This window comes from Falco naumanni, chromosome 12 (genome assembly GCF_017639655.2).
Source record: "Falco naumanni isolate bFalNau1 chromosome 12, bFalNau1.pat, whole genome shotgun sequence".
NCBI lineage: Eukaryota > Metazoa > Chordata > Aves > Falconiformes > Falconidae > Falco > Falco naumanni.
The window spans coordinates 25,812,367-25,837,629 of NC_054065.1; the positions used below are offsets into that span (position 1 = coordinate 25,812,367).

At 39.0% G+C, this 25,263-nt stretch overlaps 2 protein-coding genes and 1 long non-coding RNA gene across 7 annotated transcripts in view; 2 read left to right on the top strand and 1 right to left on the bottom strand.

Moving 5' to 3' along the window:
• The first annotated feature begins 36 nt into the window (after window positions 1-36).
• On the top strand, window positions 37-9,258 carry LOC121096028. Of its 3 annotated transcripts, XR_005830315.1 has the most exons (6): window positions 37-1,522; window positions 2,435-2,525; window positions 3,054-3,183; window positions 6,763-6,920; window positions 7,123-7,215; window positions 9,171-9,245. It is a non-coding gene; the product is annotated as an uncharacterized LOC121096028 (long non-coding RNA). The 3 variants fall into 3 exon arrangements; XR_005830314.1 differs by having other exon boundaries at window positions 39-2,525; window positions 9,174-9,258; XR_005830313.1 differs by having other exon boundaries at window positions 39-2,525.
• On the bottom strand, window positions 3,783-17,035 carry BPNT1 (3'(2'), 5'-bisphosphate nucleotidase 1). Of its 3 annotated transcripts, XM_040611506.1 has the most exons (10): window positions 16,932-17,029; window positions 16,559-16,622; window positions 13,510-13,634; window positions 10,113-10,217; window positions 9,755-9,862; window positions 9,193-9,241; window positions 8,163-8,254; window positions 7,007-7,204; window positions 6,188-6,293; window positions 3,783-4,357 (listed from the first exon to the last, which is right to left on the bottom strand). In XM_040611506.1, exons 3-10 carry the CDS (start codon window positions 13,624-13,626, stop codon window positions 4,209-4,211), a joined length of 924 nt encoding a protein of 307 aa, XP_040467440.1. In that variant the 5' UTR covers window positions 13,627-13,634; window positions 16,559-16,622; window positions 16,932-17,029; the 3' UTR covers window positions 3,783-4,208. The 3 variants fall into 3 exon arrangements, with proteins under 3 accessions (XP_040467440.1, XP_040467439.1, XP_040467441.1); XM_040611505.1 differs by lacking the exon at window positions 16,559-16,622 and having other exon boundaries at window positions 16,932-17,035; XM_040611507.1 differs by lacking the exons at window positions 13,510-13,634; window positions 16,559-16,622 and having other exon boundaries at window positions 16,932-17,034.
• Window positions 17,036-17,219: 184 nt separating this feature from the next.
• The window catches only part of IARS2 (isoleucyl-tRNA synthetase 2, mitochondrial), a 28,589-nt gene continuing 20,545 nt past the window's right edge, over window positions 17,220-25,263 (top strand). Inside the window, exons 1-11 of the mRNA XM_040611504.1 lie at window positions 17,220-17,468; window positions 17,992-18,114; window positions 19,116-19,272; window positions 20,260-20,408; window positions 20,496-20,545; window positions 20,644-20,753; window positions 20,839-20,929; window positions 21,304-21,419; window positions 23,005-23,174; window positions 24,049-24,139; window positions 24,349-24,500. Coding sequence (XP_040467438.1) covers window positions 17,220-17,468; window positions 17,992-18,114; window positions 19,116-19,272; window positions 20,260-20,408; window positions 20,496-20,545; window positions 20,644-20,753; window positions 20,839-20,929; window positions 21,304-21,419; window positions 23,005-23,174; window positions 24,049-24,139; window positions 24,349-24,500 — 1,458 coding nt within the window. The remainder of the gene's footprint in view (window positions 17,469-17,991; window positions 18,115-19,115; window positions 19,273-20,259; window positions 20,409-20,495; window positions 20,546-20,643; window positions 20,754-20,838; window positions 20,930-21,303; window positions 21,420-23,004; window positions 23,175-24,048; window positions 24,140-24,348; window positions 24,501-25,263) is intronic.

Genomic DNA, 25,263 nt, shown 5'->3' on the forward strand with positions numbered 1-25,263 from the left:
GGCGGAGCCGCGGGTCGTCACTTCCGGCGGGAGAAGCCATGAGGGGGCGCGTGAGGCGGGGCGTAGTTTGCTGGCTGCCGCTCTGTGGGGTTCCCGTGGTGGCTGCCGCGGTTGGGGACAGGCGGTGAGGCTGGAGCCGGGCAGGAGGCGACTAGCGGGTTGTGCACAGGGCTCTGCCGGCTGGCGCTAAGTGAAGCCCGGAGGGGAGCTTGGTGGCTGTGAGGAGGCCGCCCTGCCTCTCGGCGTGGCCGGAGGTCGCTGGTTTTTTTCTCACAGCTGCACCGGCGATTAGGCAGAGCCCTCCCGAGAGCTCTGCGGGCGTTAACCGTAAAAGCTCTCATGAGCTAGGTGTCTGGCGGCAGCTGTAGAGATAGCTTGATCCTTTTTCTGTATATCCTGAAACAAACAGCGCAATGTGTACCGGCACTTTTGAGTACAGTAGGTTACCCTATCTGTTTTCGTATTGTGTTACTTGTTACGCTCCTCACAAACGCACAGATTTTGCAGTGGGTCAAGCGAGCCTTGGAATGAATTACAAAAAATGCTGTGTCAGCAGTTTTTCACAGGAGACAGATTCAAGTTCACATTGTTGCAAGGACGTTGCAGTGTCACTGTGCTTTTTTTCCCCAGTCTATTTTATGGATGGTACTGTAGCACCTAATGTGCTAGCAGAGAAATTACCAAATGCTTGATTGGTAGACCAGTGCTTTTTTGTGCAGTGGGCATCGCGGTATAGCTAAAGCATGACTGAACTTTATGTGCTGGCTTTTATCCTTGATTCCTCCTGCTGGATTTTATCTCAATTTACCTTAATATTTTCCTGTTTTAGCAGTCTTACAGTTTCTGTAAGCATGGAAAATGGTTCCATACATAAGTGTCTTTATACATGAGGTAGAAGCTGATGATATATGCTGTGTTTTGCTGCCAGTGAGGTAATACTAAATGAGCAAGCACATAAATTACAGAATTAGAAAGAAGCTTGTGCTGAGGAAATTTTCAAACAGCACATTTCAGAGGAAAATAAGGATGTAGAGACATAGATGAAGATTACTCTGTACGTGGCTTTGTATTTTAATGATTACACGGAAAGACTTATTATGGCAGGCTTTGTGTTGTTTAAGTCATTCTATGTTCTATCTTAATGTGCTTTGCAAATTCATGTGAAGACTTTGGTGTGAACACTAAAGCATCTATATCCAAGAATCCTGCAGAAGATAAAGGTGAAAATTACATGTAATTTAGGCAGTGAAATTAGATTAATCTTGTACTTGCTATGTGGTTCAAACTTAAGTCACTATCAATATGTGGAATGAATAAATGTACAATGGGTCAAAATATGAAGAAGGCTGTAATTAAAGCAGGCTGAATCTGTCTTGCGTGCTCTTACTAGTCATGTGCTTGAGGAAGGACAAGAAAGGTAGGCTGTAGATGAAAGGATTAAAAGCATGCGTTGTTCCTATATATGCAGCTTTAATCCAGTGTCATGATAGCATTATGGACTGGCTGATGATGATAGAATGAGGTAAGTGACAATCTTGCTGATTTGTCTGTAAATGTTATAATAAGCTGACCTCACTAGGGAAGGAACTTCCTTAGATCCTTTTCCATGTGTGCACTGGGAGAGACTGGGAACAGTTTAGGAGTTGTCTTGTTCATATCTTTTGGTGTCAAGGTGTTCCTGCTTGCTGGTAATAGAACCAGGTTTAAACCAATGAAGTCACATTGGTGTTACCCTGCTGTGAGGGAAGGACAATTAGAGTTGTTAAGTATGTTGTGTGATTCTGAGAGAGGTAACTTGAACACACTGTTGAAAACTGAATTTTGAAGTTTTCTTCTGTATGGAATACATAGCTTTTTGTATCTTGAAGTTCATTGCTAGCGTAAAAATGGTTTGAGTGGACCAAGAGTGTAGTTATTCACAGGAGTTAAATCTTGTGGGCGGGGAGGAAATGAGAATGGGTGCAGTGTAACTTGCAAGCTACTTTGCCATTTATAGTGTCAGGAGAGGTTAAGTTTAAAAAATGCTCAGAGAGCTTAGGTGTTCAGTCTTTATGTAAACAAGCAGCCAAGTTCAGGCATCCTCTGTGACACCACAAGCCTGAGACCTTGACATATGCCACTCTTGTATCCACACAGAGAACAGAAAAAAAAGCACAGCTATAAGCACAACTATGGTGTTGTCCATTTAAACTGATCTCTCTTCATGGTATGCCTCAGTATGTGTCACATTTGTTAGGGAAAGGGAGGCCCTAAGACTCCCTTAATCTGAGTGTGAGGGACTAGGGTCAGAAATTCTGGAGAAAACAAAGTACATACAGGCCCCACTGGTTCAAGATACTCCAGAATCCTCAATTCAACTTGAAGAGGCTTCATCTGTTTTGGCTGAGGTTGCCAGTTTTAGCTGATTTACTACTTGTTCTCTTTTGTGTTCAAGTGGACTGAAGAGTTGAATCCTGCTTTCCTAACTCCCACACCTATGGAAAAGTTGACTGAAACAGGCTTTCCAGTTTTCAAGTTCATCTTAGGTAACCTTGTTCCCTGCTCTCTCCCCTCCCCTAACATGCTTGTGTTCCACAGGAAGGGGAAGTGGTAGTGTCAGGTTCTTCAATTCTTGGGGTTGTTGGAAAGGCACCTGAACTTCATTTCTCTCAAAATTTGGACATGAAATTTTTCAAGTTCTGGCATTTCTGTTGTCCCCATGTATAACAAAGTGACCTAGGATGCCCAAAGCTTTTCAAGACTGAGGTTGTATAGACCCTGACAGAGATCATCAGAGAGGTGCTGTTCCCTCAGGTTCTCCTCAACTGTGTTTGGTGGTGTGCTCCCCCTGCCCCTCCATCCTGCCCTTGGTTTCCCTGACAATGCTCAAGTGATAACTGGTGGTTGTGATGGCTGTATCCAACTCAAACTGAATTTGTAGGAGACAGATACTGAAAATGTGCCCACCTAACAGTGCTGGTCAAGGTCTAACTTGAGCTAAGTGGGAATGAAACTAACTTATGTAGTCAGTATGCAATGACAACCATGAGTCTGTTATCTTACTCCATAAACAGTGGACAGCCCAAGGCCCATTGAGCTCTCCTGCATGGCAGCAGGCTGCACGACAGGGTCTCCCCTGGAGCCGGGACACCTCTCAAGGTTATTCCTCGAGGCTGAGAGACTCCTTGCTTCAACAGATTCTCGGTAAGTGATTAATAGCATGCTAAACTTTTGAAATCTTAGCTAAGTAGTATAAAGGATCGATTGTGCAGGGTGTGTGTCCTTTAAATATAAACCATTGACCAAGTCTGAGACTAAGTCTGGACCTAGCTGCGCTTGAACTCCCCTCTGAGAAGGAGTTTAGAACACAAGGGCGTCCTTTCTGAACCTCAGGACTCAACAGGAGGGACCTCCCTGACAGTTTTGTCTGACCCTGTCCTCTGTGCAGTAAATAATCAAGTATACCTTGCCCTTGAACCTTGTTAAACCACTGTTGCATTTACTACCAAACTTGGTTAAATTGCTTTTCTACTTCTCTCATATGAGAAGGTGACTGAGGTGTCCTGATGTATTAACGCTTCACTGATCTTCAATGGATCAGTGATCCAAGAACCCCTGCTTGAGATGTCAGAGGCCCAGCTGGACTGTGTCCTTGCTCCTGCAAAACTCAAGACAACCTAGCTCACCACAAATAGCAATCTTTGCCATTCCAAAACTGAGCGCAGGTCAAAAAATTCAAAGATTCACTTCTAAGAATCAAAACTGTCAACTTTCTTATAAATGGGCTAATCCATCCAGGCAAATTCTTAGTGCATTTGTATTTAACACAATAAACCCTTGTTGACTACATACAACAAAAATCATTGAGCAAGATCAGCTAAAGGACTTAACATGATTTTGTGCCCTGAATATTAAGATTATTTTTGGACAGTAGTATTATGATTAACAGTATATTAAGCACAGTAATGAAGAACGAATACTCCAAAGAATATGGAAAACAACTATTGAAGAAATGTGACTGTTTTGATGCTGTCTGCTAAACGCAGCAAAACAATCTGATCCTCTGTATGCCTAGAGATTCTGTATGTAATTTTGAAATTATTGAACGCCTTAATGTAAGAATTCAGTTCAGATTCTATAAAAAAAAATTTCAACCTCAGTTATCTTCTTTCTTTTTTTCCAAGCTCACTTTTTCAGCCTTCCAGGCCAAGCAAAGATGCTTTGCTGCTTTAAGGCACAAGAGATTGTTTAACGGTGTTAGGAATACGACTGGAATAATAGTCGTAATTTCTCAAAGTGGCAAGGATCCCAGCTGAATTCATGTGTTTCACTTCCTTGTTATACTGAAATGAATTTCCATGGATATCAGTTATCTTGCCTGCAAAGAAAATAAAAATTAACATTCCAGCAACCAAAAGTTGGAGAGAGAGGATCTATTTTATTAGTACAAATGATAATAACTAAACAAAACAGTCAGTCTTTGGTGTACACATGCCTGTCTCCAGATGTGAAGTATCTTTGCTCCCAGTTCAAGTGTGACAATTTTTCATTGACTGAAACCAAGTAATGGTTTCATTTTCTTTCAACAATACCTTAACTTGTGTTTCAGGAAAAAGAAAACAACATCTCTCTCGCATGGATTAATTAAAATACTTCCTGAGTATTTTTTTACATTGATGGTGGATAAGAAGGAAACAAGAATCATCAGTTAAAGTAAAACCCAGGGTAAATCTATTCAACAAACTAACATAATATAGAAGTACCCCAGCTGGTTTTAAACTAGTTTTCTAGAATTACTTAGCAAGAGCAACGCAGATCTTTATCAAAGCTAATTTAACCACGAGATACCTACATATCAAGGAGCCTAAATACAGCACTGCTGCCCCAGATTGGTGGGTTTTTGTGCCTGAGCTAACCTGTTTAAAGCTATCCCAGTTATCAACACCAGAGACTGCAGAGGACTTAAATAATGTCATTATTTATGAACCCTGTTGTCCTCACTTGACAGAATTTAGGAGATCAAACCCCACAACTTTAGCATACAGTGGTAAAAGATCTATCAAAGCAAAAAGCAGAAGTAGTATAATAATAAAACATATTCAGATACTTGTTAGCAAGACTTTTTGTAACTTCTCTAATCTCTTACCCCCTAGAAAGGTGAAGTGGCTTATGTTGGCTGAACACCACTGAATTAAATGAATGATGCAATTTTGGAGTTTGTACATTGAAGGAACAACCTCATGATTTGGCCTACTTTTGTTATTTTAAAGAATCCAGTGTCCACACTACTATATCCAGTTAGTAGGACAGTGTGATTTTACTGTAAAATAGAAGCCAATGAAAAAAAACCACATTTATTTTTAAAATATTAAAATTAATATACCGAAAATTTTGGAATTTGGCTTTTGCCATAGTATGGTTTGGGTTGGAAGGGGCGTTAAAGATCATTTAGTTCCAACCCCCTTGCCTTGGGCAGGGACACCTTCCACTAGACCAGGCTGCTCAAAGCCCTGTCCAGCCTGGCCTTGAACACCCCTGGGGATGGGGCATCCACAGCTTCTCTGGGCAACCTGTGCCGGTGTCTCAGCACCCTCACAGTGAAGGATTTCTTCCCAATACCTAATCTAAATCTGCCCTCTTTTACTTTAAAATCATTCCCCCTTGTCCTGTCACTATAGACCCTACTAAAAAGTCTGTCAGACCCATCATTCTTACAAGTGCCCTTTAACTCCTGGAAGGCCGCTATAAGGTATCCCCAGAGCCTTCTCCAGGCTGAACAACCCCAACTCTCTCAGCCTGTCCTCATAGGAGAGGTGCTCCAGCCCTCTGAGCATCTTCCTGCCCCTCCTCTGGACTCACTCCAGCAGGTCCATGTGCTTCTTATGCTGGGGGCCCCAGAGCTGAACACAGCACTCCAGGTGGAGTAGCGAGGGAGGATCACCTCCCTTGACCTGCTGTTTTTTTAATTATCTAACAATTATTGACCATATTAGTCCAGGACAAAACAGATCATTCATGCTTTCCAGAGCATAATTTGCTGTCCCTTTGGAGTTACTGTTGATTTCACAGGGCTCAAAGCTCCTAGTGAATCATGACTATTTAAAAATATTTTCCATGTTTGGAAACTCTTTTTTTCTATGAAAAGTATAAATAGCTTTTAATTGATGTAATTTAATTTATCTTGGAATTCTGAATACTATTAACTTACCTCCCACGGCATGTAGAATAGCTTCAGGTGCACATGTATCCCATTTCTTACACCCAGGACTGGCAAATATATAAGCAGATGCCTTGCCTTCTACAAGTTGAATGATCTGTTATGAATAGAGAGTGGCAATCATTGCAAAGGATCTAGGCATTTAGAAATGGGTAAAAATAACACCAGGAAACAGGGATTAGATCAGTGTGTGTACTTTTAGTTTCAGAAACAAGAATTCCCATCTTGTGCAAGTACTAAAAAAAATAAAGTGGAAACTATCTCCGTGTTGTCTTGTTGCCATTTTTGCCTTGCACACATTGGAGAAAAGAGATTGGACACTGTTTATGACAGCCATGACAAAACTAAGCTTTACAAACTGTAGCAAATGAGTATTCCCTATATGCAGAAAACTTTTGCAAAGGAAACATCACTGTGTACTCCTATTTTTATCCTTTTGTATGTGCTGCTAGGTAGTTGGAATAAGAACTGTATTAACATGAACAGAAGGAAATGTCTATAATTGTCATTAAATTGAATTCCCATTCAGTCATTCTGGTGTTATAACTTTTAATTTTCTCCCCTAGAAACAGAATACTGGGGAAGATGGACCTCAGCCATGACCACCACAGCCACTGTTACAAATGTACCTGTACCTCTGTCTACCTTACAGCAGACTGAATGCTAGGAATGAAGAAAAAATGAGCTGGGGAAGGAAGAGGAAGTCTGCTGTACATTCATGCAAGTAAGCAAATGATTTCTTTAAAAGGTCTTTTTCTTATTCCAAAGATACCACCTTCCAGTAAAACCAAAAGATTTGGAGTTTCATACCTTGTTTCCTGCTCCTCCAACTCTGATGACACTGTCTGGATTCAAGGCACTGATGCACTCGTTGACCAGGGTACTGCTGTGAGAACGGGTGGTAACGATGATGTGTTTCCCAGCAGGTGCTTCTGTGAGCTGAAATCCAAAGGCACCTATGCCCAGGACTCCCCAGATTGTCCTGCCCAGCACAGCGTCAGCTCCTGCCTACAAAAAAGGTACGCAAGTCCAAGTGATGGGTAATCATTGCGATCAGCACTGAAAGCAGAAAGGGAAAGAAGTACCTAGAGACATCTTTGCGTATCGGGGAGTGTAATATTAATACTGGGTTATGCATTTAAACAGTGGCACGTAAAAATAACTACTCTAGAGCCCACAGTGAGAAACCAGCTCTTCCGCTCTAAGACAATGACATTATTTACTCATTTATCTGTGACATTGTGGTGGTACGTTACATCCTGCCTCCATTGACCGACAAATTAATATTTGTGTATTTCCATGCTTCAGGCACAATCTGTAACTGAACATATATTGTAATTTTAAATGTTTCATCATACATATACCACATAGAGATGCAGCTGATGATATGCATTACATCAGCTCGAGAGCTTTTTCTTTAAATTTTAGTAAGTTTAATTAATCAGCCTGTATCATGAGCTTTTTCCCCCTCACAGATTAATACTGAAATTATCTCCAAATGTGTGAATGCCTGTAGGTTGGCCATTCTGGACTTATACCTGAAACCTGGCCTGATACACTCTAACCCAGCTGTCAGTGACAAGTACTCTTGGTTTATTTAGGGCTGCAGATTTATGGCACACATTCACGTATTGCATGGATTTACTAAAGAATATCTAGCAAAGACTGCCAAAGCACTGATCTGTACTTGTTTTACAGTATGTACTTTATATGTAGTGTAGTAGTAAGTGCAGTATATATGTAATATATACTGTATTACACAAGCCTCAGGATTCAGTATGGCTGTTAATAGGTCCCTGAGATTCAGTTTCTCAAAACTGTATATATCTAATAAAAAGACCGAACACCTTATATTACATTAGTTCCACTACACACTGCTTGTCATTTGAAAGGTACTAACTGGAAATGGCTTAGAAGTGACAGTTAGAAATCACCTAACTTTTAAACAAATCAATATATTTAATACCTCATAGTTGTAATATGGCTGGTTAATAACTCCTGCTATTGCTTTGCCTCCATAAGCAATTCCAATAAGAACTGTTACGTGGTCAAGGAGACCTGTACAGAAATAATATGAATGTAGATATGCTTGAAAAAAAGAAAGAATATATATATTAAAAAAAACAACCCTTCAATTAAAGTCCAGAAGTTGATACACAGGGTGGTATCATAAAAATGCAAATACTAATCAGGATTTTCAGATGTAATAGGTTGGGTAGTATTTTTTTTAGCCTTAAGGTCTGCAAAAATAATGCCCCTGATATAACTTAGTTCTATTAAGAGAATTCTAATTAACACATAATGAGAAAACTTTAAAGATACAACTAAATAGCAGTATATGATGACGTTCTATAATTGTGGTGTGAATTCTTTAATGGTATTCAAAACTAGCAATGTGTTGACACTTGTACATCTTTTTCACTAAAAGATGCAGCAGGAGATTAGTTTCAGCATATTGATTTTGGAGGTTTTTCTTTTTAATAAATTTTAGAGTCTATGTCTGTGGGGACAAATTAGGCCTTCCTGAAAAAGGTTTCTTCCCATAACTGAAAAATTATGATTTGCGGAAAGATGTTTTATTTGGGAGGGCTACAAATACAGCTGTGGTATTTGGGTTGTTTCAAGAGGAAGATGTAAATGTAATTGAGCATATTCATGTGCAAATGGGAGATTTAGTCCCTGAGTTCAAAGTATGCAAAATTTGTGAGTCTGACTGAAAACTTAACACAACCTGCCAGCAATCAAAGGCAGCCCTTTGCTCCCTGAAATGATGAATACCGGTGGACACTCAGTAGCGTGTCAGAAATATTCAGTACTGGTTAGAACTGAATAGAATGATTAAAAAATTCCATAGAACTCAAAAAGCCAGAAACAACATCAGCCTCAAGAAACAATATTCTGTGTAACTTCTGTCATAAAACTATCTGCATGTATGTGCTACTTTATTACATTGCTGTATTTTTTTTTTAATTAGCAGAATTAAAAGAGAAGCCAACCTTCAGTGTACTCCTTGGTTCCATCCAAGGGATCAACCCATATTACAAGCTTTAAAAATAAAAAAGTAAGGAAAATTAACAAATGCAAATCATGTAAATTACCACGCAAAGAATAAATTTTATTTTAGTGCTTTTATTTCCTTATAGCAGCAAGGAAATAGAGATTTGAATTTTCAACATTATGATACAGCTGAAGCCACAGTAGTATTTTACACAAAAAAAAGCTTAAAAACTGACTGGAACTTCTCAGCAAATATCTTAATAGGAAGCTTAAACTGAACATGGAAATGGCATTACTTTCTTATGTCCAAAGTAGATTCCTTCCAAATTAATTTTAATCACAAGTTGTAAAAATCAAATTTCCATTTCCCATTATTGCACACAGAGCTACGCAGCACTTCCAGCTCTGGAGCTGTGATTCCTGTGACTACATTTCAGTTTTCAAACTAAACAGAAAAACTGGCAACCCTGAAATCATGTTTTTTCTTAATACATCCTTAGCTAAAATCAGTAAGTAATGTAGTTAAGAGTGTAAAATAGGAAAACATATGTATAGCATTACCTCTTCCTCTTTAATTCCCATGTATTGAGCAGGACAAGTTTTCTTCAGTATTTCTTCACAGTGACCATCTTCAATTAAGTCCTCGGTTACCTCATCAGTGGGTAGTTCCTAACAAAAGGATTCTCAGAATTATTTGGAAAAAGGTGTTTGAGTCACTTGAATTTGCCTTAGAACTGGATTTGCTTGCAGCTTACCTGATGAAGCTAATGCAGTGGAAAGATGAAATGGGATGAAAATACTATTAAAAAAAAAATCAACAAAAAAAACCCCCAAACAATTTCCTAAAACCTGCCAAAGCAAATTCTACTGCAAGTTATAGCAAGTTAAATTGTTAGTATGAAACAAACCAGGTACTTACTTCTTCTCCTATAATTGTCACCTTGGGAAACTTCCGTGCCAAGGAAGCACAAATGCTCATTTGTACCAGTCTGTCAGCTTTGGTCTGCAAGTCATTGGCTCCAGTCTGTGAAAGGATGGATAGGAATTTCTGTATTTCCAAACAACAACAAACCTCACAGTGCAATGGCCCATACATCACTCTGAGTATCTACCTTGTAATAGAAAAGAAGTCTAATTTGATAAATCATCAACCTAGTAAGTGATCTTGAGAGAGGCAGGCTAAAAACTTAAAGTAGAGACTCCCTGTACACTCCAGACCTAAGATAGACTGGTATGATATTAGAACAATATTTATATGCTGTGTTCTTCTCATGCATTGGTGCAGTTGTACAGAATATGTATTTGTGCAAATACCACACAGAATAAATTAATACAAGTATGAACCCAGATAAATACAAGAGGAGAGATAACAAAAAAATTAGTAAGTTAACAGGAAAAAATATTTTAAGGCTCACTGGGGAGACACGGCAAATTAGGACAGAGGGCCAATATAGGGAAGGTGTTAGTAAAAGGTGATTCAAAGGTCCAATTAATCTAACTTGTTTAAAAAAAAACAGAAACAACTGGAAGCAATTATGATGTATAATCTTCTAAGTAGTGAGCAGTTCCTTAGTTTAGCAGAGAAAGATCAAGGAGGGCCAGAAACTAATCAATGAAATTTAACTAGACAGTAACACCCATACACTTTTTTCCAGCAAAAATACTAGACAGGAAACAGTGGATTTGGTGTCTCAAGATGACATGAAACAATGACTGAAAGCCTTCCCAAAAGATGCAGTCCAGCCAAATGTATGTGGCCAGATGGGTTACAGTAATTTCTTCTTAAACATTAATAACCTGTTATATAGTGGAATTGGGTAAGTTATTAATACTTCCCTGCCTTAATCTTCATGTACCTATGAATGGAAGAGCTCTTTAGGTCCAGAGACAGAATACCAGTAAGAAATACTTGTTAGCAGTGGAATTAAGAAAGTCAGTTCACCCAAGGATTTGCATCTTAGTTGAATCAAACACAAATTTTATCTGCTTATATCTTATTTGGTGACAACATGAAGTGTGTTCTATCCAACTACAGAAGTTAGCTATAGATAGGAATGGAATATTCCCTTTAAAATCATGTTATGGGTTAATTTTTGCATGCTCAAAACCAAGTCGGTCCCATATCTGATTGCCTACTTCTATGAAACTTGATACTTTTCTTTGGAATTTCCTTCTTGTTCCCTAATAAATTGGGTTGAATTTGGCACTAAGCTTAGACTCAGAAAGATCAGGTTATTGCAGAGAATGTCCTTTGTTCAGCACAGCACATAACCCAGTATAAAATAGTTTCTCAAAACAGTTACCAACAATGCAAGAATGGCTGGATAAAATGTCTACCTACCAAACAAGGGAGAGAGAAAAAGAAGTAAAAATGCTAAAGGAGAAGCAATATAAATGGAGAGCTTAGAGCTGACTAGGGGAAATAAAACTGGATATCAGGAGAGGAGCTAGCTAAAAATTCAACTGTATTTGAACTATTCCTCATCAAGATAAATAAATGGATGGGAAGTCAATGTGTTGAGGGAGAAGATGGAACATTGGCATCCTAGCTCTTCTAAAGCTTTCAGTAAGGCCGATTGAAATTGGTCTTGATGTTTGCTGGCTGAGAATGGTAAGAAGCAGCACTTTCTCTTCTTGTGCATCTCTTCCCACCAGACTATAAAGCACAGACACATAACAGGTTCTCTCTCTTGCATTTTTCCTCTTTCTTCATCAGCCACCTTTGACAATAAGCTTGCAGGAATTCTGAAATCACTAGTCCCTAAAACAGGAACCTCTTCTGTTGGTCACTGTTGTTGATCTAATTTTGTGTGTTTGTAGTATTCATTTAAATAGAAAGTAGGTATAACCAGTCCTGTTTAGAACCAGTATCACCTGTTGCTTCTGATCATTTTTGTTATGCTATATTTATAAGTATTAATTGGTTATAGAGCTTAAACTGTGTTCATTTGCTGTTTTATTATATTAAAATATGATTGAGCAATGCATTTCTGATTTACTGGGAAATAATATTAATACATGTAATATTATTTAAAGGGAAAGTGAATTAAACTGATAGAAGCCAGCATTTAGTTGTAGTTAAAATTACCTTAAACTTGCTGGACTCTTAAAAAATAAGCTTAAGGAAACTTGATTATGCATTTAAAATTAACGGGTTAATCATAGTACAGATAGTGCTTCCTTTGTACCTCTGGATGCAAGTATTTTAAGGCTTTCTTGTAGTGAAGCTGCATTAGTTTTTCCAAGAACCTAAAAGGAGATTATGTGGGAGAGTATAGTTGTACATACAAGTGTCTGAGAATCCTGCTATGCATCTAAATAATTTTGAAAACACAGATCATTAGTCTCCAGTTTGGGGTGGTTTTTTTAATTCTCTCCCCATACCTCTGATTTTGATTGCTTAGAAAAAAAGTGTAAGAAAAACTTGCAAAAGTTTTCATAGTGGTGAAGATAACTAATGAAAAAGGAAAATAATCTTTTTGTATCTACTGTCTGAACTGACAGTAGAAGTCATAAAGGATTAGGCTTTTCTTTAAAACTGGCTGAAAGTGCTTGCTTAAATGTAAAAAATGTAAATACCAACAATTACTTCAACATAAAGACAAAAATATATAGATACTTAATGCAGTCCATAATATTGTGACATACCTGTAAAGCTGGAATTAATTTCAAAAGTTAATTCCACCTATTCTAGTACTATAGTCAAAACAAAGGTCCTGGCTTATCAGTGCATCTTACTAACTCAGAGCAAATTAAGAACTTTACGCAGATAACTGATTTAGAATTAAAGTTGAAGCTCCAAATTTATATTGAAAACTGATTTACAATCAAATCTAAGGTTCTTTATAGCTTAAGAAACTCAGCACTGATTTATCCTAATCCAAAATTAATCAAAGGCACAGTACTTCAAGCTGTACTACAGATGTTAAAACATAGGTATGGAAATAAATGAGAAAGATGCTGCATTATGATTTCTGACATGCTATCCAAAACTTGTGTTTTGTGAGGGGAATCAGGACAAAATTATGGTGTGTTTCTTTAAAGTGTCTGAACATTCTTTAAAAATATTGGTCAAAAAACACTTCTCCAGTTTTTTTTTAATTCTTTAATAAGGAATATTTCTGGTATCAGAGAGGTAAGGACTGTATTTCCTTCCAGTGCTCTTTCAATCCTTCAGTAAGGAATAATTATTGTATCAAGAGAGGTGAGGACTGTATTTCTTTCCCCAGCTGCTGATCTCTGAAAATACCACTTTGACCTGTATCTAATTCAGTATTAATAAGAGAAATTATATTAGAACAAAGTAAAAGTAATACCTTCTCCACTATCCCCAGATCTCCTGCAGCCATTACATTTCTAACAATTGTTGCAGCTTTTTCTGCAATGGAATATGCAGAGGCAACGACACGCATGAGTAAAGCTGGAGAAGCCATACTGAAAGCTGAAAAGAAACAAAAAGCAAACTTGTACATTTCAAGACAAGGAAGAAAATATTTTACATAATGTTGCAAAACAAATACAGTTTAAGCGGATAGGAAGGGGAAAGTGGGTTACTGCCAGTGAGTAGTAATGAAGTGAGCTTTAACTTTTTTAAAAATACAATTAACAAACAGAGGGATATATAGCCATTTTAGACAAGATTTTTCAAATATCCATGCTCTGTGTAACAGTGAACCTAGTTCTCACTAAAATAAAATCTGGCATTAAACAAGAACAGCAGCAGAAACTCTTTATCAGAAATTTTAAGACAGGATATATCTACACACAGTACTCATTTTTTGTACATTTTGAACAAAGGTAATTTTTTCAGGATCATTTTTTCAGGATCAAACCTACAGAGTTGGTTGGTGCCCAGACTAAAGTACAAGGCTCAAGAAAGGATGAGAACAGCAATTTTACTCACTACTTTAATTTGTTTAAATATAAAATAGGCTTTTGTAGATGGCCTAATTGTGGACGCAAAATAGGCTAATGATACTCAAGATACTGCAAACACTGCACTTGTATACAGAAGTCTGTTTATTTACATTTTACCATCCTTTCTGCATTTCTTTTACTACTCTTGATTTAAGAAAATGTATTACATCTTCCTTCCTCTCCTCAACACAGCATGTCCTGACATTCTTCCTATTGCATTGTTTTCTACATCTGTTCCCCAACACACATCAGAGCAAATCACGATGCCTTCAGCTCCCAAACAGGAGAGTAACTCTCACACTTGCAAAAAACATCATCCATTCCTCTCAGCTTTTCTCTGTCAGGAAAAAGAAGTACTGATAACCACATTGTATTCTTTAAAAGGCAGAGCTAATCGCTTTTGATGTTTTCCTGTCAGTTTTTTCTGTGTAGATTACATGGTTTTTTGGGTTGGGCTCACATGTATGATATAATGATATACCTCAAGTAGACACTTGAGCACAGAGCTAGAAAAAAATAGAGGAATTGATTAATCACCACATAGAAGATGATATATTAGGCTTCCCTCACATTATTTGCAGCAAGTATTGCTTAAGTGGCAATAGGTTGTTACGCAATACCTTTCCTTTCTTGCTTGAGGTATCTACTTGGTATAGTATAATATAATGAGGTGATAAGGCTAGCTACTGTAGATGATCTCAATGCGACCTCAAGTTCACATCAGTTTACAGCAAACAGCAGTGTTAGAGGTATCAAAATCACAGGTTTAGCTGGTTTAAGAACTTTTTCAGCATTTAGAAACACTGTTATGGGTATCTGTATAGTCTGTATATCTCTGAAGCTAAAAGAGTACAGTGATTGTATAAGTATATTCAAAAAGCACAGCTGCTACTGTTAATTATTATTTACAGCTCATGCATGGGAGCAAAGGGCTCTGGAGTCCTGTAAAATAGCCAAGGTCTATAGCCAAAGCGCACATGCGGGCTGTCTTGTACTGGTAACAGTGATTACAGAGGAAATCTTCAGTGTGCTACCTGTGGCAAAACCCAGCTCTCAAACAACTGAAAGTCATACAGAAAATATGTCATAACACATGGAATTTAGATACTTTTTTATGTGCCATCATATGAAGCAAGTTAACAGGAAGGAAAATTGAATGTAGTTCATTCCATACTGGAATGTGAGTGCTTCTGAGAGACAGTTAAAAAAAAAAAAAAGCATACTAGATGGGAAGTTTGGGTTAAAGAATTGAGCTCAGAAGATAATTAAGATTTTTATGCTCAGCTTCTCATTCTTAATTTGTCCTTTTACTGCATATTTGATCCTGCTTTGTAAAATGAGGTTAAATTGTTTTAAAGGCTTTATTTATTTAATGATTGCATAAAGTTTCAAAAGACTCGGGAAACAACACAGAAGTACTATTTATCTTATGTTCTTGAAGCTTGACCCAAGTAGTTTCTGGGGCATGTTTTTTAGGGGTGTTCTTAAGGCAAACAATTATACCTTCTTTCTGTAGTGAACCTATACCTGAAATCTCTAATCAAACCTTAAAAGGAAAATATTCCTATGAAAAACATGTTTTATTAAGAGAAACTAAAATGGGAGGTTCAACACCCCTTCTCCCCAATACAGAGTAACAAACTAAGGAAGCGCTGGGTATGTTACTACTGCAAAAGGTGCCTTAAATTTTTACATGGCTGCATCTCCTGCGTGCCACATTTTCTAGTGTGTTGGACCTTTTTGGTTAGATAACTATGTGTGCTAGTTGATCGTAAGTGTTTAATCTCTGTAACTTTTTGTTCTCTTAATTATTTATAAGTTTATGGCACATTCTTTCTGATGAGGGCAATGTCTAATGTATACTGCCATTATACATTCAGGAATATATTGCTTGCTTTAGACAAACAAGGTTGACTCTTAAAAAACTGTACAGTTTACAAAGATTTCACAGCAGCTGTCCTTCAATTTAAATTTGTGTATTATTTTCAAAACTTACCTTGACCTCCAAAGACCAGCCATCATTTCTCCTAGCCTAGTAACCAAATTGTTGAATGGTCTCAACCTGGCAAATCAAGCCTGCTTTGATACCTACTAAAATAAGTGAGTTCTGCAGTTCTTGTTACACGTTAATTTTGAAATATTTAAGTATCACAGGATGGCTACAATTAATTTATCAAAACAAGTATGAACGATTTGTTAATGTTATGATTTCAGTGTCTTTTCTGCAAACATCCATTTTCCAAATTTATAATTTCACCTGTCGGAAGGAGAAAATGGCCAATTGCACAGCGCACGCCTTTAAATGCCAGTGCTGAACTGGGACTTCATCCTCTGGCCTCCTCAAAGCCCCAGTGACTACAGCTCCCTGTTTCTTTACAATAAACTTTGGCTCAGGTTTAGCGAAAGATAAACTATTTATTCTGTGTGATGGAAGAAGCCAGCATTTACCCAGCAGAAGCAGGCTAGGACTCGGAGCAGGAACGCCAGGGTCCCGCTGCGGTTCACCTGCAGGCTTCCAGGGGGAAAAAGACGGTACAATCTCATTTCAGTAAAGTGCTGAGAGGCCTTCGGAGTTTGTGGTTTTGTGTTTTTTTTAAAAAAAAAAAAAAAGGAGGGGGGGGTGGTGGAAAAAAAGCCTATTCCTTCCTGATTGATTCTTTTGTAATTGGGGTTCCCGCTGGCGAACTGCAGTGCGGTCCGGAGGGCCAGCGTGGGCAGCGTTACCGGGCGCTGACCAGGGGCTCCGAACGGGGAAGGGCCCGGCGGGTGACCGGGCAGCGCCGGACGGGGAAGGGCCCGGCGGGTGACCGGGCAGACTCACCCGCTCCAACCGCGCTGGTCCCTCGCTCCCGGCCGCGGCCCCTGCGCTCCTCCGCCGGCCCGGCTGCTCCAGGAAGATCCCGCCCCGATCGCGCTGGGCGGCCGCCGCCGCCTCTACAACTCGGCTCGAACCGCCCCCACGGTCCTGCCGGCCGGTAGCGCCGCACAGCCGCCCTCTGGCTCGGCCCCGCGGCGGGGAGAGGAGCGCGCTGTGCGGGGGGCGGCCCCTCCCGCTCGCCGTAGCGCAGGCGGAAGTGTTCCCCGCGCGCGTCGCACGGGGCCCGAGAGGATGTTTCGGGCCTGGCGGGCGCCGCCGCTGGCCTGGGCCGGGGCCCGGGCGCGGGTCGGGCTGCGCGCCCGGCCGGGGGCCGCCTGGGGCTGGGCGCGCCCCGTCGCCTCGGAGGCCGAGAGCCGGCAGCCCCTGGAGGAGAACCGGCAGGACTCGCGGTACCGGGACACCGTCCTGCTGCCGCACAGCCGCTTCCCCGCGCAGCTGCCGGGGCGGCTGCAGCCTGATTCCGAGCTGGAGACGCAGCAGGTAGCGGCCGGGGCCTGCTCGCCGCGGGGTGCGTGGTCCCGGACGGGCGGGGTCTGCCCTGGCCGGTGCGGTGGGGCCTGGCCCGGGAGGGAGCGCGGGGTGGCGGGCCAGGGCCCCGCTTGTGGCCTCAGCCGCCCCGGTGGGGCTGGGCTTCCGCGGGCGCCTGGCCAGGCCCTCTGGAGCTGGGCGCTGGAGAAAGCTGGAGCTCGGGGTCTCCGGCTACTTACTGATGGTCTGGGCGCTCGCAGGTTTGTTATGGTTTCGTTTGGAGAAGCAGGAACGACCCTTGTGACAGTGGAGAGCCAGAACAATGATGTTATGGTTTAGTATTATACCTGTCTCGGGCATTTTGATGTCTTTAAACTACTAACATCTCCTCTTACAGACTTAGAAAAGTTAATGCTCTGTGTGTGTTAATTTCTTTGTTTGCTTTTATTACGTATTCTATCATCTAGCCAAAAGGCAGCTTTTTGGAAGCGTAAAGACCTGTGATGATTTAGGTGTTTGCTTGTTGTCTCTACAGAAATGCGGTTTTTCGGAACTGTATTCGTGGCAAAGGCAAAGGAAAACAAAGCAGGAATTTTGTCTGCATGACGGACCACCTTATGCCAATGGAGACCCTCATGTTGGCCATGCATTAAATAAAGTAAGTGTTTGCTTGTTCATACTCTTTACTAGTAGTTTTGAAGTAGTAAACACTTCCTATAATGTGCTGTGTGTTCTCTATTCCCACTTAAACCAAGAACACTTTAAAGCATTCGGTATTTTGGTAGATGGTGCTTTTAAAAAGCAAATACTGTGGCTGTGTAGATACCATGCTTTGACATAAACACCATATACCAGTATGTGGTATGCTGAGTGTTAATTTATGAGGCAGAATGTTTCCGCAAAAAGAGAGTGTCTGTTTAGAGAAAGTCCAGCCTGTGATTCGTTCCCAGGCAATATTAAATGCTCAGATTATTTGTTTTGAATGTGTCACACATACACACATAGGTGAATGTATATTTCTGTGTGTCTATATATAATGTTACTGCAATGCATGTTTGAGCTGTGCCTTGCTCTTCTTTTTTCCTTTGAGTATTTTGTAAATTTATTCTATTGCATTTATTTTTATTTTATCTGGGTATTCTCAATGGAATCACAATGACTAAATGCTGATGACTTTTAAAATACAAATTTCAGCTTTAAAATATTACTCTTAAATATATTTGGACATGTTTAGATAGTCCTGAGAATGACAGCATTACATATTCTACAAGGTGGGAAAGACTAAAACGCGTGACCACATTTTAGACCACAGCTTCTTGCAGTACTAGTGCCAAAGCCTGGACTGCAGTAATAGGCACTAGGCCAGCGCTGTAGATCCAGGTCAACGTTTTAAAAATGAGAGCGAGTAGGATTTGTTCACTTTAAGTCTTGCAAGTTTATAAACTATAGATTTCGGTTATACTGAATGTGAATGCCTTTGATCAGAGGTCCTCTGAGGTTCTGTCAAAGTGCAAAATGATGCACAAGAAAAATCACAAGTGCATAATCTCAAATATAAACAAATCATGCAGCATTTTGTATTTGCTTGGATCATAATTAATAATGAAGCTATTCCACATGGGGGAGCTGAAGTGATAACAGACTCTTGTGTCTTTTCAGATTTTGAAAGACATCACTAATCGTTTCTACATGATGAGAGGTTATAAAGTACATTACGTGCCAGGATGGGATTGTCATGGATTGCCAATTGAGTTGAAGGCATTGTCAGAAGTCAAAGGAGCTGAAAATCTTTCACCAATGGAAATTCGACGGAAAGGTAAACTACTGTTTGCGATAGCTTTATAGAAAAAGTAGGCCTAGGTATGTGTCCATCCTACTCCTCTTTTGTAGATCGAGTACAATGAATCTTATGAAAGGAGATAATGCAACACGGGCTTGATTTTTTTTACTGTAATGAACATACATAGCACTGACAATGGGTTTAAAAAACAAAGGCAGGGCGGAGGATTTGGATTTCTGCTTTGCTTAACTGTGTAGTGGCATGAAACTGATGTTTATCAGATTGACATCCTCTTGGTTTTTAAAGACTGAATTTGGTTAGGAGCTAAAAAGATGCATGTAAAAATAAAGCGTCAGGACAGCTTGGCTTAGTGTTATAAGTAGGAATGTGTTTGTGCACTGTGTTTTTAGCAATACCACAAAACTATAGGGATGATCCTTTCAGAGGAAGTTAGTCTGCATTATATGGAAACTGTTTTGAAGAAATAGTTTCAAATATCGTATGTATCGGAAGACATCAACATTAAGCTGCAAAGCTATTTGTAGCGAGCAATTTAAACTGCTTTAGCTTGAAATTGCAACAATGAAATGGGCTAACTTATTTTCAGACGCATGTTGTTTTGACAGGGTTGGATCAGCATCAGCAGTAGTAGTTAATTTTCACTTTTTTATTTTATGTTATTTGAGAAATTGTTCTTCGTATGTTCAATACTTACTTTTTCCCCTCTTCCTTAAAAAGAAAGTTTCTATTCTAGAGATATCTGTGCTTTATGCCCCTGTATTAGTCAAAAAGTGCCACTGCTGGATCTTTTTACTCTTGCAGTCACTTTATGTAACTGCTTCTCTGAAATGCATATTTTTTTTTGAGCCATAATAATCTATTTAATACACATCCATAATTAGTGCATAGTTCGAATAAGTTCAGCTCAGGTTTTTGTAAAAAAATGTCAGTAGCATATTTCAAATGGTATTATATTGATCTTAGTGACCTAAACCATGTGCTTAATGGAACTATTCCCTTCAGCCAGAGAATTTGCAGAAAGAGCAATTGAGAAGCAGAAATCCGCTTTCATTCGTTGGGGCGTAATGGCAGATTGGGCTAACTGCTACCGTACGTTTGATCCAAAGTATGAAGCAAACCAACTGAGAGTCTTCTATAAAATGTATGATAAGGTATGTTGAACCTTCCTTGAAGTTTGTGTTGATTTGTCATGAGTTTTGATTCTCCTAACTTTCTTTTTCCCTCCCTGTCCTCTTCAGGGTTTCATTTATCAGGACTATAAACCTGTGTTCTGGTCCCCTTCAGCAAAGTAAGAATCAAGTTACTGTTTTGTCTTCAAAATTTTAGCGAGAATATCAACAGCTTTGCATGTTCGAGTGTGCTAACTTCTGTTTGGTATCTACCCAGGACAGCGTTGGCTGAAGCAGAGCTTGAATACAACGAGCAGCATGTCAGTCGTTCTGTCTATATGAAATTTCCCCTCTTAAAGTCACCGCCTAAGCTGACTTCTGTGATAGGTATGGCTTCTGTTTAGATTTTAAGACTGATAATTTCTATTTTTGTTACAATTGTAAGTAATGTACTTCTAATTTACATCTATAGATGGATCATCCCCTGCTAGTGCACTAGTCTGGACCACGCAACCTTGGACTGTGCCAGCCAATCAAGCAGTTTGTTACATGCCAGATTCAGCGTATGTGTCTTTAACTTTGTTCAGTGATCCGCATCAGTCCTTATCAATATTTATCAGCAAAGTTAAAATGTTCTGGACTATCATTACGTTTTATTTAAGGCATCTTTTTTGTGTTTGGGGTTTTTTTTCTTCTTAAGTGACGACAAATCGTAAGCTTTGTTCTGTTTCTCTATTAATATATTAATTATTGGTTTCCGGTTTATTTTTTTTAAGTTCTTTCTGATTTATGTTATCTTGAAATTCTTTCGAGGTTTATGAGTGATTTGGACATGTAGATCTTTAAACATATTTTGGTGTCTTCTAGAGAGCATTTAAACAATTCATAGCTTTATAGTGCTCGTAATTAGTATCACAAATACATATTTTCATTGCAGATACTCAATTGTGAAATGTACAACTACTGGTGAACACTTCATTCTAGCTGCAGATAGAGTTGAATCTACGGCTGCCATTTTGGACATGCAGTTTGAGGTTATGTCAACGTGTAAAGGTAGGTTTTGATGTTGTTAGTCTCAAATTACTTAGAAATCTGCTTGTACGTGTCTGAAAACTGCTTCAGATTTGATGTCTTACTATGTTTGGTTTTGTTTTGAGAACACATTTCACTAAAGTAATACAAAGAGGAGTAGTGTTCTATCAGGTTTACTGTTGGTGTATTGTAGCTCAAATTTTTGTAGCACAGATTTCCAAGTACCTTTTAAAATCTGGATTCACACTTGGAAAACTTAAGCATGGAGTGGAAGTCTGTTCAGTATCAAGATTTAATTACACTGAATGCATTTTGTCTTTCTCATCCGTGGCTGATGAGAACAAAGGGCTAATTACAAGTATGTTTGCTGACTGCCTGATGGCCAAATTCTACAAAAACCATTGACATTTCCTGGTGTAGCAGAATCGGTAGCACTATCGGCTGTTGTTGTCATGTTATGTTACTTTTCAAGGTTTTCATTGTTAAGGGGTATCTCAAGCCTTCACCAGAACCAGGAAGACTATTGAGGTATCGTAGGTGACTGTTGTCTGTACAGACAAACTAAAGCAGTTAAGTTTGTATCCTGACAAACTGCATAGTGATATTTCTTAATAGACAGACTTCTGAACCAGTGTCATGAATTGGTATTTGATGTGTTGTTTGTGAACTTCATTCATTTGCCTTTATCAGTGATTCAGTGCTGGAAATATGCATATCTAAAGGAGGTGAGAAGTCTGTTTCTATTATTTTGTCTTTTTAGGTTGTTTTCATGTCTTTCAATGCCTTCTTTTTCAGAGGGAAAAAAAAATTCTGTTTCTCTGCTTAATAATCCTGGCTTTACCTAATGACAAAATTACCTGGAGGTGTTCTTCTCACAGGTTCCACCTTTTTGAATCACATGATTTTCAGATAACGTACAACAGTAGGACCTTCTTGAAAAAGAGGAAGTTCTACTATTAAATTTCTTTTACTTTTTTCCCATATATTCAGTAATTAGTTGTATTTGTTACCTTTCTGTATTTGTGTACCTAACTGGCTGACAGCAGTTCCTAAACATCTTCCTTCTAGGAAGAAAGCATTCAGTGAAGACGATGTCTTTACTACTAAGATTTCTTCAGTGGTGGTGGTTTTTTTTTAACCCTAAATCATCGCCAGCTTCATTTGTGCTGTACTCTCTTTATTTGCATGTAATTTAAAGGATTTAAATCAATTGTTCATGATAATATCAGTACTTAGTGGCAGAACTAGAAACAGATCCCACATTCAAGGGTTTTAGCCCTCTAAATCATTATTGTGATCTGTTTCCAGAACACTGAGGTAGTGGTCCCCAAGGAATGGGTGTATGTGAAGTGTCTGTATATGGAATACCATTGTCTAAGGTAGAAGAAAAGCTTTTACTTCAAATGAAGAAAAACTGTGCAAGATGACAATGCAGAGAATTTGAAAGCATTTGGACAGGGACCCACAAACAAAATATAGTAGTAGTACATCTGAATAGTATCCTGTGCGTGCACTTGCTGAGCAATTGTTCCATTTCTGCTCTCTGATAAAAAAAGCAGAATGCATGAATTGTGGTTTTCTTTTGGCTTTTTTTTTCCACCCCCAGGTGCAGATCTGGTAGATGGTTCTTGTGCTCATCCCACAATTCCTGGCAGAGTCTCCCCTCTGTTACCTGCGAATCACGTGACAATGGCAAAAGGAACAGGATTAGTTCACACAGCCCCGGCTCATGGTATGGAAGACTACAGCGTAGCCTCCCACCATCAGCTACCAACGGTACTTTTTTAAGCTGTTGCCCTTGATTTCCTGCAACTGTTTGATCATGTGCTCTTAAAGTGATTGTTGTAATTAGTGCATAAAACTTGAAAAGGTTGTGAAGCGTTCACGTGAGTATTACTAATGGTCTGCAGGAATGCAGGACTAACCTTAGAAAAGTCTGCATCAAAATGAAAGGAAATATTTCATCCATCTGCTAATGAAAGTGTACAGGGAAGTGGTAGAACAGAATCAGATTTCTCTTCTCTCTCTGTTTTTGTTTTTTAAAGGCTAGTACAGACAACAGTTCTCAGATACTGGCTCTCAGACTCAGAATTTGTTTTTAAAGCTGCGTCTTGCAGACCAGTAAATCACCAGTTATGTAGGTCGTTATTACTAGTCTTCTTCAGCAAAATTTGTTTTAAATACAGTTCAGTTATGCATGACCAGTTTGGGTTCGATGGAGGCGAAGATGCATCTTTTATCTTTTACCTTTTTAAAGAGGTTAAGCTTGATCTAAAACCTGATTATACTCTATTTCTGGTTGGGGTTTTTTGGAGGTAGAATTTTTTTTGAGGGGGTTTGTTTGTTTGATTTGGTTTTCACTGTTAATTTGAGAAGCCATTTAAATACTAACCAGTGACTTGATGTAAGGCAGTTGTGGTATATCTGCAAATGTAATGGTGCTCCCTTCTTCTGATATGTAAAATTCACTTGCTTGGTAGATTACTGAATTGCAATTCACTAAATCTGAAGTGTACTTAGATATAACATACTTTGGTATTCATCAAAAAAGTAGTTACTCAGCGGAGTACTTAACTCATTTTTTAACACAAAAAAGGTGATCAATTGCCACATGGTGTTTTATTGACATGATTAACGTATTTATTTTTAGGATTGCCTTGTAGATGAAGGTGGGTTTTTTACGGAAGCTGCAGGTCCTGAACTTCAAAACAAGAATGTCCTTGAAGAAGGGAATGAAGCTGGTGAGTATTTGATGCTGAGCTATTTGTTACTTTATCAGTTACATTCCTGCAGTTATATTTTGAGGGTTTGTATAAACTGAACCCATTTTGAATATGGATGAGGCACAACCACTTCTTATGATGTGTTGATCATTTATAGGAATGAATTGAGGTCAACAGTAGCAGTATGTTCAAATTGGATTTTAATCCTGCCTTATGTTTTCTCTTAGTCATTCAGATGCTTCAGGCAGCTGGGAGTTTGTTAAAAGAAGAGAAATATGTGCACAGTTACCCATATGACTGGAGGACTAAAAAACCAATGATTATTCGTGCCAGCAAACAGTGGTTTGTAAACACAGCAAGTGTCAAGGCTACAGCACAGGTATTTAAGTTTGCTTTGTTAAGAGACATTTAAAGACAGCTGATGCCATTTAGAATCACCAAAGCAACTGTGCTATAGCTCACTCCAAAACATGTTATTCTCTAGGGTTTAGAAACAGTAGTTGAGAAGCATTAATCATTTGTGGAAGTGGTGGATGTTATTTTTTTTAAATAATGATATAATGCAGAATAAATGCACTGACTGATAGATTTGTTCAGTGTATTTACAGGATATGTATAAGTTTCTTAGAGCTACTGATTTTTTTTCCCAAAAAAATAATTTAAAAAATAAGTTTCAAGTAATTACATCAGAAGACACAATTTTATTACAATGAAAATTGCCTTTGTTATGGTAGCCTTGCATTGTCAGACATTTTTGTTTGCTCCTCTGTTAATTTGGCCACAGTCCTGTTTTAAATAACTGTAAAACATTTTTTTTTTTAATATACAGTGCTCTTTGAAATAATGTACATTCACACAGAAAACTCAGACCAGCACCTTAGGCTGTCTTGGGTAACGATGATTTCATTCTAATTAGGGCATGAGGTGTTTATTCTGTATTCATCTGTATCTAGAATGAAGGAAAATACGGTGTTACTCATCAGGGTTGGCAGTGAGTGGTACCCCAGACTCCGTAATACAGGCACTATGTATCAAGGTGGGGTTTCAAAGCAGACAAGAGCACAGGGCACATTGAGCTATTAATCTTCAGCTAGAGACACTAGTTCCATTTCTAACTTGCCTCGGGGTGTGTCTGCTAGAGA